The sequence below is a fragment of the Mesocricetus auratus genome, unplaced genomic scaffold (assembly GCF_017639785.1).
Source record: "Mesocricetus auratus isolate SY011 unplaced genomic scaffold, BCM_Maur_2.0 Super-Scaffold_100038, whole genome shotgun sequence".
NCBI lineage: Eukaryota > Metazoa > Chordata > Mammalia > Rodentia > Cricetidae > Mesocricetus > Mesocricetus auratus.
In genome coordinates, this window is record NW_024429216.1 from 7,923,511 (window position 1) to 7,936,941 (window position 13,431).

At 50.2% G+C, this 13,431-nt stretch overlaps 1 protein-coding gene across 1 annotated transcript in view; it reads left to right on the forward strand.

The window, feature by feature from the left end:
* Positions 1-13,431, forward strand: part of Sptbn4 (spectrin beta, non-erythrocytic 4) — an 84,497-nt gene that overhangs the window by 50,359 nt on the left and 20,707 nt on the right. The window contains 2 exon segments of the mRNA XM_040734700.1: positions 1,155-1,301; positions 3,713-3,976. Coding sequence (XP_040590634.1) covers positions 1,155-1,301; positions 3,713-3,976 — 411 coding nt within the window.

Sequence of the window (13,431 nt, forward strand, 5' to 3'; positions counted from 1 at the left end):
AGATTGGGTCTAGGAATCAGAAGGCAGCCTGTTGCTCATATTTTGTGCGTTGGCTGGTCATGATTTTGGGGTAACTGTGGTCTTAGTCAAGGTGCTGGATTTAGGTTTCATTAGAATTTCTGTCCCCAAGGGATGGGTCTCCTCTAGCTTTGAGGCCTAATTATCAGGATGCAAAACATGGAAATAGTTGGTTGTTTGGGTTTGGTTAATCTGACTGTGGGGTGCTGAGACTAGGGTTGGGATTATTCAACCTGTGGAGTAGGTTAAGGACTTTTTAAAAAATTGAATCAACGGGGTCATACTGTGTAGCTCCGGCTGGCCACACACCCAGTCTCCTCCTCTCCCACCCGACCCAATGCTGGGACTGAAAGCATGTACCCCCACGGTAGAGTTAGGGAGTCACATTATAGCCTCCTTTTACATTTTATTTATTTATTTATTTATTTATTTATTTATTTATGGTTTTTCTAGACAGGGTTTCTCTGTGGCTTTGGAGGCTGTCCTGGAACTACCTCTTGTAGACCAGGCTGGCCTCGAACTCACAGAGATCCGCCTGCCTCTGCCTCCGGAGTGCTGGGATTAAAGGCGTGCGCCACCAACGCCCGGCAAAACAAAAACGTGTTTTTTTACTACGTTTATCTACTCATCTTACACATGGCTGTCTCTGGTGCCTCGCCGTCATGCATGTGACAGGGTCTCGGAGGTCTGTTCTCTCCTTCCACCATGTGGGTCCCAGGGGCTGAACTCAGGTGCTCAGGCTTGGCACCAAGTGCCTTTACTCTCTGGGCCGTCTCAGCAGCCTGGGGTCTCGGCTTTGCAGTGGGTGGCACCGGGGCTGGAGGGTCATCTGATTGAAGAGGTCCTTTAAGGGGTTGATTTGCCCTGCAGTGAAAGGAGGGCGGTGGCCCAGACATCCCGCTTTGGTTTCTTGTATGCCGCGGAGGCTGGCAGAGCCCAGGGATGTGGTACTGGGGGACCACATAGGCATCTTTTATCCAAGAAAGGGTTTGAGAGTCCTCGCCGATCCGCCTTTTTGTTGCATGGATTTCCACTTTATCAGACAGGACTCTGACCTGGGGTTCTTTTGAGGGGTGTGGCAGTCTGTGACAGATCGGGAAAGCCACCTCCTGAGCCCTCTTGTCTGCCCTGCACAGCTGGATGGCTGGATCCACGAGAAGATGCTGATGGCTCGAGATGGCACCCGGGAAGACAGCCACAAGCTGCACAAGCGATGGCTCCGGCACCAGGCGTTCATGGCTGAGCTGGCTCAGAATAAGGAGTGGCTGGAGAAGATAGAGAGGGTGAGGGAGGAAGCCCCGCCCCCACCACGCCCTCCGGGAGACACGCCCTCATTTCTGACGTCTTCACCGTGGTCATCCTTCTGGGCTGGCATCCCTCAGCGGGTTCAAGCCCGCGTCCTGTGTGCTTGATTCTAGCCGAGTAACTTGGAGTCTTTATTGTAATCCGAGCCTCAGTTTGCTCATCTGGGCAATGGTCATCATCTCTTCCGATTGCTGCTCAGAGCCTACTGTTTATCAACATTTCTCCCATCTTGTAAACCCGCTGCGCTTTCCTTCACGTCACATAAGCCATCTAGTGTGGAAGGAGGCTGCAGGCACAGCCGGAGAAGCCCTGGTTAAAGTAAAAATTAGGCTTTTTTTTCCAGCCCTGCTTTCAGGGTCTGTAACCAGCTGTGATATCTTAGAGGCCTATGCTGGCCTCCTAGACCCAGGTTTCTTCTTCTTTTCCTGGTTTCTCTTTCTTTCTCTCTTTCTTTCTTTCTTTCTTTCTTTCTTTCTTTCTTTCTTTCTTTCTTTCTTCTTTGCTTGCTTGCTCTGAAATACGGTCTTGCTCTGTAACCTAGGCTAGGCTGGCCTACAATCCAAGACCTTCCTGTCTCTGCCTCCTTAGCTCTGGGTTACAGTCTGGCATCGCCACCCCCAGCTTCTGTTTACTCTTTTGAGTAAAGATCAGAAAATAGGTGGAGTGACCTCTCTGAGTCTCTGAGAGCATGAAGTGTGTGTTAAGCACCAGGCACGTGTGAGACGTGACAAGGCACCCTTTATTAGACATCATTGATTTGTGAGTTTTTTCCCTGGTGCTAGGTAATTGTTGGCTCACCTAGCTGGATTAGGGTCAGCGTTCCTGTATTTGTTATTATAATTTTTATTGTTTCTTTACGGGATAGCTGAATTAGGGTCAGCGGTCCTGTATTTGTTATTATAATTTTTATTGTTTCCTTACGGGAACTGGAACTCAGGACATGCTAGGCTATACTCTACCACTGACCCACAATCCCAGCCCTTTATATTTTCTATTTTACCTTTTTGTTTTGTTTTTTGAGGAAGGATTTCATGTAGGCTCGGCTGGACTCAACTAAGTAGATGAGCCGCTGGTCCTCCTGCCTCCACCTCCCAAGAGCTGGGAAGACAGACATGCACAAACACTTGGCTCTCTTTTTATTTTATCTTGTTTATCTATTTCTGTTATTTGTTGAGACAGAGTCTCAACCAACGATTCCCCTGCCTCTGCTTCTCAAGTGGTGGGATTTTAGGTGTGAGCCCCCATACTAGTTTGGTATTATTATTTTGATTTTTTCCTTTATTGTTATTATCATTATCATTGTTATTATTATTATGGTTTTGGTTTTTGAGACAGGTTTCTTTGAGTAGTCCTGGCTGTCCTGTTATGAGATGTGTTGTTGACCAGGCTGGCCTTGAACTCATAGAGGCCTGCCTGGGCCCCCCAAGTGCTGAGACTGAAGGTGTACAACACCACTGCCTGAATTTATTCATATTTTAGCTTTGTTTTTTTATTTTTGAGGCAGGGTTTCTCTGAGTAGCTTTGGAGCCTGGCCTCAAACTCATTGAGATCTGCCTGCTTCTGCCTCCCGAGTGCTGGGATTAAAGACATATGCCACCACTGCCAAGCCATTTTTTTTTTTTGAGACAGACATCATCATGTCACCTTGGTTGTAGACCAGGCTATGTAGACCAGGCTAACCTCAAACCCACAGAGATGCTCCTGGCTTTACTTCCAAGTGCAGACATTAAAAGCATGTGCCTGATGTTATTAACATGTCACAAATGTAGCTCTGGGCCACCAAGACAGTTGACTTGTTTTGGAAGGGCCTAGGAGGGTACTTGCTTTAAGTATCCACTCCCTAATGTCCCCTTATTCTAAATGGACCCTTAGATCTATAGCCCAGGGCACCCCTGCTTTTCTGATTGAACAGAAACACTCAGGTTCGCTTTATGCCTTAAGTGACCACAGGGACCCCTTAAGGGCAGTGTGTAGCAAAGCCAGTGTTCAGGAACTTGATCTTAACGAAAGTTCATTCTCTCCCTGCCCGCTTTTCCTCACCTTCTCCTGTCCCCTCTCCCTCTTTCCTTGTCTCCTTCCCTCCCCCATCCATCTTTTGTCTCTTTCTCGTGGTCCTACTGTGTGTACATATCTCCTCGTTCATCCCTCTGTGACCCTCTGTCTTTCCCTATTTCCTCCCCATGTTTCTTGGGCTCTCGTTGTCTCCCCATCAACCCTATCTGTCTCTTGCCTGTCTTCCTTGGTCCCATCTCTGTCTGCATGTGTTCTGTCTCTAACCCCGGCCCGCCTGGGTCTCCCTCCCGCCGTCTCTCCATTGGTCCTGTATCTCTTTGTTTCCGTCACCCATCTCCTCTTCCTCCTGTCTCTGACCTTGCACCCCTCCGGCCAGGAGGGCCAGCAACTGATGCAGGAGAAACCGGAGCTGGCGGCCTCTGTGCGCAAGAAGCTGGGTGAGATCCGGCAGTGCTGGGCGGAGCTGGAGAGTACCACGCAGGCCAAGGCTCGCCAGCTCTTCGAGGCCAGCAAGGCGGACCAGCTGGTGCAGAGCTTTGCCGAGCTGGACAAGAGGCTGCTTCACATGGAAAGCCAGCTGCAGGACGTGGATCCTGGTGGGGACCTGGCCACAGTCAACAGCCAGCTCAAGAAATTACAGGTATGACGGGCTGGCTGCCCCCCCCGCGCCGAGAGGAACAGCTTAGATCCAACCTCTGAGGTGTTTCAACCTCAGATCTCCAGCTGGGAGTGACTGTTGGGAGCAGCCATTGCCTCAGGGCTGAGGGCTCGTGGGGACAGGGGAAACATTATGAAACAGGCAGTGCAGACATTTTCTCGTTATTTTGGTATTATTTTCTGTATGGAGAAAGAAAGGCCCCAGAGTAGGAGAAGAGCCTTTGCACAGAGTATGGAGTGCTTTCTCTTCCGGTTCCTGGGCTCAGTGTTCGCTGACGCCTGCATCAGTCTTAGGAATTAAATGCTCTGTTACCTCCATTTTACCAATGAGGAAACTGAGGCACAGAAAACTGTACAGTGGTCGGTTTCTAGCTTACGGAACAAGAGCCCTTAGAGAACATTCCTGTGCCTACTTCTAGCTGGGCAGTGGTTGGTGTCAGGCCTTAAAGGTCTATGTGGCATGTTGCTGTGTCTTTGGCCCTGCTGCTCATCTCTTGAAGTGGAATGGCTCCTGTCTTTAAAGGCCAGGGGTGGAGCTTGATTGGCAGGGGTGGGGCTTGATTGGCAGGGGTAGAGCTTGATTGGCAGGGGTGGAGCTTGATTGGCAGGGGTGGAGCTTGATTGGCAGGGGTGGAGCTTGATTGGCAGGGGTGGAGCTTGATTGGCAGGGGTAGAGCTTGATTGGCAGGGGTGGAGCTTGATTGGCAGGGGTGGGGCTTGATTGGCAGGGGTGGAGCTTGATTGGCAGGGGTGGAGCTTGGTTGGCAGGGGTGGAGCTTGATTGGCAGGGGTGGGGCTTGATTGGCAGGGGTGGAGCTTGGTTGGCAGGGGTGGAGCTTGGTTGGCAGGGGTGGAGCTTGGTTGGCAGGGGTGGAGCTTGGTTGGCTGATAATAAACTGAGGCTGTTGAAAGAACATTTCCTCACTTGGGGAGCAAATGGTAGGGGCTGGATTCTAACTCAGATCCTTCGAGTCTTCAGTGCTCTTTAGATGGAATTCTTACAAGGTGTTTCTTGTATAGTGATGAGCATGGTAGGTGGCAAATTAAATAAATAAATAAATTTCGAGAGTACATAAACTGAGACTGTAGCCCAGTTGGTAGAGTGCTAGTCTGGATTTGCTCCCCAGCCCTGCATACACTGGAGTGTTAGCACACAGGTCTGTAATCCCAGCAATCTATTGATAGAAACATGGGGACCAAGAGTTTAAGGTCATGCTTGGCCTCAAGCCAGTTCCTGGCTAAACCGGGCTATAGGAGACCCTGTCTCAAACCAACAGCAAAGTTACAGCTAAAAAATACAAAAATGAAGACTGCTTGGGGGAATGTGGCTCAGTGGTAGAGCCCCTGCCTAGAATCCCCCAGTGAGGAGCTGTGGGTGTGGCTCAGTAGTAGAGCCCCTGCCTAGAATCCCCCAGTCAGGGGGTGGGTGTGGTTCAGTGGTGGAGCCCCTGCCTAGAATTCCCCAGTGAGGGGCTGGGGGTGTGGCTCAGTAGTAGAGCCCCTGCCTAGAATCCCCCAGTGAGGGGCTGGGTGTGGCCCAGTGGTAGAGCCCCTGCCTAGTGAGGAACTAGGGGCATGACTTGGTGGTGGAGTGCTTGCTTGAAACATTCAAAGCCCTGAGGCCCACTCTCAGCACAGAAAAAAAAAAGACTAATAATAAAAGCACAATTATGTAAGTGTACCGATTATTTTAAAAAAGCTTTGTTTATGTCAATTAGGCTTGTCACTATTTACCATATGAATCGTGAAAATTTCCAATATTTATTGATTCTTTTGAAATGAATATTAAATCCATCATAAGTTGTCCTTAATAGCCCTCTTTAATAGAGATGGCTCAGCAGATACAGGCTCTTGCTGCCAAGCCTAACAACTTTGAGTTTGATCCCTGGGACCCACCTGGTAGAACTGTCTCCCATAAAGTTGCGCACACACAGACACACACACACACACACACACACACACGTGCTCGCACACTAAATGACAAAAAGAAAGGATGCATGCACAGAAAAACAGATTTTTCTTACACTAAAAAGGGGGCTCAGGAAAGGGCTCAGCCAGGCACAGCCGTGCACACACACACACACCCTGACTGGGGGATTCTAGGCAGGAGCTCTATCACTGATCCACACCCCAGCCCCTCACTGGGGGATTCTAGGCAGGGGCTCTACCACTGATCCACACCCCAGCCCCTCACTGGGGGATTCTAGGTAGGGGCTCTACCACTGAGCCACAACCCAGCCAGTCTCACTGACGCTGTAAGTTCCAGGTTCACAGAGGAACCCTGTCTCAGAGTGGAGAGTGGTTGTGGAAGCCACCCTTGACATTGATCTCTGCCCTCCACATGAACCCACACATGGATGAGCACCCACACATGTGCACACACACACAAATAACAGACAAATAAAAAGAAGACTTTAAATGTGAGAAGGGGCTGTTTTTACTTTTTGCAGCTCTTTCGGGTGGGAGATAAAAGAGAAGGGGCTGGCTTCTCACACCGCCTCTGCCTCGTTTACCGCTGTCACATGCATCATCAAGCTGTGGATTGATAGATGCTGGATGGATGGATAGATAGATGATAGATAAATAGATGATAGATAGATTGATAGATAGACAGACAGACAGACTTATCCTATGGGTAGGTGGGTGGGTAGGTGGATGGGGATGGGGTGAATGGACAGACAGACAGTCTGTGGATTGGTGGATGGATAGAAGGATGGGTGGATGGGTAGATAGTCTTAGTCCTATGGGTGGGTGAATGGGTAGATAGATGGATAGAGATAGATAGATAGATAGACAGACAGACAGACAGACAGACTGGCTGGATGAATAGACTGAGCCTTTGGATTGATTGCTGGATGGGTGGATGGATAGATAGATATAGAAAGAAAGATAGTCTTTTCTTTTGTTTTGTGTTTTTGAGACAGGGTTTCCCTGTATTGTTTTTGAGGCTGTCCTAGAACTCGCTCTGTAGACCAGGCTGGTCTCGAACTCACAGGGATCCGCCTGCCTCTGTCTCCCGAGTGCTGGGATTAAAGAGAAAGATAGTCTTATGTATCTTAGACTGATTTTGAACTTGCAGTGTATCTAAGGATAACATTGATTTCTGATGCTCCATTCTCTACCTCCTAAGTGTTGGGATTATAGGCATGCACCACCACACTTCATTTATGGGATGCTGGAAATCATGCCCAGTATTCTACCTGTTAGGCCATTTCCTCAGCCCAACACCTTAGTGTTTTTATAAAAAACAAAAAACCAAACATGCATCAAGCCTTAAAAAGGTCTCAGGAGCCCCCAGGCCACACATTGAGAACTGCTAACAAATGCTCTGTACCACACACTTGTAACCCCCAAATCTTTTGGCAGTCCTATGAGGGAAGTAGAGGCCCATGGGAAATCCCATGGCCTGGTGGAATCCCTGGCTAGCCCAAGCTCATACAGCCATCAGGTGGCCATTCAAGAGTATGTCTAGTTGTTGGTTTGGAGTTTGCTTGCTTGTTTTTAAGCAGGATCTCACTATGTGGCCAGGCAGGGCTGAACTCCAGGCAATCCTCCTGCCTCATCCTCCCAAGTGTGGCGATCATGGATTGTACCACCATGCCTGGGTTTGAGTCACAGCTCTGCTACTCTCTTGCTGAGTGGTACTGGGACAGTAGCTGTGCTCAGCCGCCTCCTCCATGCAGTGGAAGGACCCTGGTGCTAGCTCCATTGTTAAGTGAGGACCGGGAACATCACTGTCAGGGGGTTGGAATTTGAAGCCTGGTGGCCTGGAGCCTTCTAACTCTGAGACTTACTGGCAGGGACACCTACGGGCTATTACTCATCTCTTTTTACCTCAGTTTCTCCTTTACTGAACCGGACATCCTGATGGTACCACCTCCTCTTCACTGTGAAGGTACAAACATGTATCTCACAAGGTACCCTCATGCTCACTCCTCCTGCAGAGCTGAGATTCAAATTTGCTGGGGCCTTTCTTGGTGGACCACGCCCGTAATCCCAGGATTTGGGAGGTGGGGGCAGGAAGACCAGGAAATCAAGGCTATCTCGGCGACGCAGTGAGCTTCACTGTGTCAGCCTGGGTTACATGAAATTCACAAAGAAAAAGAGCCAGGCGTGGCGGTGCACACTTGTGGTCCCAGCTCCTGAGAGGGGGAAGGAGGAATACAAAGTCATCCTCAGCTACAGGGCGTGACGGAGGCCGTCGGCTGCTGGGTGAGACCCTGCCTCAAAACGGCAGAAACAGCCCAAGAGCCAGGAATCGGGACACATCCTAGCACTCAGGAGGCTGAGGCAGGAGAACCCGTACAAGTTTAACGCTAGTCTAGGATTCATGGCAAGCCAGTTTCAAACACAAACAGGAAAAAAAAAAAAAGGAAACAGATTCTGGTCTAGCTGCCTCCCAGATTTACTCTGGTTACATTATTTGGTTACAATTGCTTCACACGCTTCTGCTCAGATTCCCCTTGCCGTCCTCTTCCTCATGTGGCTTTTTATAAGCCTGTTGGTGGTGGCATATGGCGCTAGCCCTAGACACCCCCAGCTGGGTGACTCTTGCCAATTTCATGCCCAAGTGCTTCTGCTGAGGATGCTCCCTCCCAGCAGCAGAGCTGCTTCCTGAATCCAGTCAATACCAGCATCACCACGCTCCCGCTCCCGCTCTCCCTGCCGGATGGGAGGGATGCGGGCCTGGAATCTGCGTCTGTGCATCCTTGCCTTAACTAGCAAGCGCCATGCATGTAGCAGTGTGATCTGTTGGGGGTGGTGACACACGCTTGCATTTCCAGCACTTGGGGAGCAGATGCCTGTGGGGGGGGCTCAAGGTCATTCTTGGCAACATAGGGAGTTGGAGCCCAGCCTGGGCTGCATGAGACCCTGTCTCACACAGCACCAACACAAAACAAAACCAGAGACGGGCCAGGTGTGTTGGTGCACACACTTAATCCCAGCTCTCAGGAGGCAAGGCAGGTGATTTCAAGGCTAGCCTGATCTAGAGAGTTCCAGAGGGGATACACAGGAGGACCCCATCTAAGGGTCGCATAAAAGACCACAGCCTCTGGCTTCAGTGGGGTTATCTCTCCCTCCCCGTGTGGGAATTCCTTCCAGCCCAGTAGACTACGTGATGGAAGCAGGAGATCCATTTTTCCAGGAAGAGGCTGAAGCCAGGATAAAATAAAGACCAGGGAAAGGGTTAGAACAGGACTTCTGGGCTTTCCCCAGCAGGGGGAGCTCGAGACAGGAGTGACCCAGTGCGTTCTGGCCTCCATATGGAGCCCAGATGGACCTCGGGAGGTTGTGGAGGGGGCGCCTCCCAAGGTTCTGCTGTTCCCTGGGGCCTGCCTGGGAGTTGAGCACAGGGTGTCTGAAGGAGGGAGGGCCAGGGCCACCATCCAGACTGGCATGCGTGCTGGGACACCTCTCCTTCTCTTCTCTTTCCCTGTCCTGTCCCCCCAACACACACACACACACACACACACACACACACACACACAGACACACACACACACACTCATACACACAGACACACACACACAGACACACATACACACACACACAGACAGACACACAGACACAGACACACATACACACACACAGACAGACACACACACACAGACAGACACAGACACACACACAGACACACACTTATACACACACACACAGACACACACAGACACACACACACAGACACACACACACAGACACACACACAGACACACACATACAGACACACACACAGACACACACATGCACACACAGACAGACACACACACACAGACACAGACACACACACAGACACACACACTCATACACACACACTCATTCACACACAGACACACACACCACACACAGACACACACACAGACACACACACACAGATACACACATACAGACACACACACACAGACACACACATACACACACAGACAGACACACACACAGACACAGACACACACACAGACACACACACTCACACACACACTCATTCACACACAGACACACACACCACACACACACACCACACACACATACAGACACACACACTCACACACACACAGACACACACACTCATACACACACAGACACAGACACACACACAGACAGACAGACACACACAGACACACACAGACACACACAGACACACACACACACTCATACACACACAGACACACACACAGACACACACACACACCTTTGCTCTGTCTCTTTCTTTGAATTTTCCATCTCGGCCAGGCATGGTGGCTCACACCTGTAATCTTAGCACTTGGGAGGTTGAGGAAGAAAATTGTCAGGAGTTGGAGGCCAGCCCTGGCTACTGAGTGAGTTCCAGACCAGTCTAGCTTACATAATGAGACCCCTGTCTCAAAACAGGACAAAACGAAACGAAACAAGAACCCCACCTGTCACCCTCCTTTGACCTCCTCTCAGCCTGTGAGTCCCTCAACCACTGCAGCAGGGATGTCCCCACCCAGGTCACATGACCCGGAGTCCTCTCAGAGCCTCCTGACCAACTGTCCTTTCTGGTTGAGACACCAGATGGTGGAGTCCTCAGGGGCCTGGCCAGCTGGTCTGCCTTAGTTATGTAGGCTCCCACTCTAGCCACCCCAGGGGGACAAACGGGGACATTCACGTGGGACATTCACGTGGCCCAGCCACGTCCCCAAGGGCCCCTCAGCAAGCCCACATCCTGGGCAGGGCTCCTTCTCTGTCTCCCCGCTCACTCCACCAACACTGCAGGGTTGAGGGCCAGAGGCCAGGTTCCTGCGTTATGTACTCCAGGACTCAAATCTCCGTCCTGCACGGGGTTTCACATTGTCAGAACACGGAAAATGGTGAAGCGTTTGGGCCTCTGGTCCTGCGGTGCTGAGTGCACATTCTGCCTCCTACAGGTTCTGCTCTGAGTTTTGGTTTCTGAAACTGGAGCTGGGAAAGGAGCATGGCGGATCTAAGCAGGAATGAGGCGGATGGTGGCCCGGCCTGTGGCCTCCGGCTACGGTGTGGCCAGTGACTGGGGATCTTTTGGCAGACCCCCTTCCTTCCCTCCTTCCATCCCTTCCATTTTCCTTTCTTTTTTTCCCCTTTGGATTCAGCTTCTTACTATGTTGCTTCAGATGGCCTGAAACTCAATGTGTGGATCAAGTTGGCCCGGAACGCAGAGATCCGCCTGCCTCTGCCTCCAGAGTGCTGGAATTAAAGGCGTGTGCCACCAACGCCTGGCTCTTTTTTACTTTTTAAAATTTTTTCCTTACTATTATGTATGTGTGCCTATGATATGTGTATGCACTCATGTGGAGGTCAGAAAACAACTTTTAAAAACCAGTTCTCAAGCCGGGCAGTGATGGCGCACGCCTTTAATCCCAGCACTCGGGAGGCAGAGGCAGGCGGATCTCTGTGAGTTCCAGACCATCCTGGTCTACAACAGCTAGTTCCAGGACAGCCTCCAAAAGCCACATAGAAACCCTGTCTTGAAAAACAAAAACAAACAAACAAAAACCAGTTCTCCCCTTCCACCCTGGGATCTGGAAATCAGATTCAGACTGTTTACCCACTGAGCTATCTCAACCCACTCTCCCTATTCTTGAGACTGTAGCCCAGGCTGCCCACCCCATGTGCTGGGATTGTAGGTTGGTACCATGCAAGCCCAGGTTAATTTGCATTTTTAATGAGGAAGGAATCTTATCATACCTTTGTGTCTAATGGTCCTTGTGGTTTCAAGACAGATGCAGCTCAGTGGGTAGAGCACCTGCCTACCATGCACAAAGCCCTGGGCTGGATCCCCAGCACCACAGAATCTAGATGTGGCGGTGTACACTTGGACACGGAGTCCAGAGAGTCAGGAGTTCAAGGTCATCCTCAGCTATGATGATGGAGACCAGCCTGGGTTACCTGAGGCACCAGCAAGCCAGCCAATGACGTGTGGGCGCGTGTGTGCATGTGTGTGCCTGTGTGTGTGTGTGGGTGCGTGTGTGTGTCCAGCTATGATGATGGAGACCAGCCTGGGTTACCTGAGGCACCAGCAAGCCAGCCAATGACGTGTGCACGTGTGCATGCATGCGTGCGTGCGTGTGTGTGCGTGCGTGTGTGTGTGTGCACGCGCGCGCGTGTGTGTGGCTGTGAACAGCAGGCTGGCTGACTTTTGAGCCTCTCCTGACTCTTCAGTCTCCACTCTACACTGCACTGGGGCTGTAGACATGAGCTACCATGCCTGGCTTCTTATGGGCTCAGGGGATTCGAACCTGGGTCTGCTTGCTTACACAGCAAGCATTTTGCCCCCTCTCCCCAGCCTCCAGACTATCTGTTACAGTCTGCTAGCGCTTGGATGCTGATTGGGAGTTTCAGTCTGGGTTACATCGTGGTGCCCTGAGTGCAGGAGAGCAGGGAGGGAGGCAGGGTGTGCTCCCAAACCTGCCAAACCTGGAGTCGATAGGTGAAATCCCAGTTACTAGGAAGCCGAGGCAGGAGAATCAAAAGTTCAGGTGTGACTTGGGCTATGCATAGTGAGTTCAAGGCCAGCCTGAATCACTTACCGAGACCACGTCTGCCAATAAAAAGTGAAAAGAGGGCTGAGGATGCTTATTGCCTAAGAGCTTGCCAAGAATGAACCAATGGAAGGCACTGGTAGCAGTAAATCCATTCATCGATTGGTTAATTCAATTAAAAACTTTTTTTTTTTGCGATAGGATCTTCCTGTGTAGCTCTGGCCGGCCTTGAACTCACAGAGATCCACCTGCCTCCGTCTCTGAGTGCTGGGATTGCAGGCGTGTACCAACATGCCTGGCAAATATATAAGGCCTTAAGAACTCTATTTCAAAAAACAAAAGTTAGGAAGCTAGGATGAGGAGGAGAGAGAAGAAAGGAGAGTGTCAGTTTTTGTGTCCCAGCTATTTGCTTGAATCTGTTGCCTCTTAATTTCATTTTTGCTGTGTTTTCTTCCCTTTCATCTGGTTGGAATCAGACAAGCAGTCTGTAAGCACATTCTTTTTTTTTTTTTTTTTTTTTTTTTTTTTTGGTTTTTCGAGACAGGGTTTCTCTGTGGCTTTGGAGGCTGTCCTGGAACTCGCTCTGTAGACCAGGCTGGTCTCGAACTCACAGAGATCCACCTGCCTCTGCCTCCCGAGTGCTGGGATTAAAAGTGTGCGCCACCACCGCCCGGCTGTAAGCACATTCTTTAGTGAAATATCTTATACCTAGAAATCCTCAGTAAAATGTGAAGCCCCCCCTCCGCCCACCCCCAGCCCCGTGCCCCAGATTACTGGTTAGTATGAATGCTTCTAGACCCTTCTCTAGGCATCTCCAAGTGTGTTCATATGGAGACATGTTTTCCTTAGTGTTTTCATTTTATTTAGTTTTCATGCTTAATTTAAATTTTTGAATAAATAAAATTTCATGGTTCAGACATCAAAAACCATATGAAAAAATCCTATGTGAAAATTTCCTCCAGCC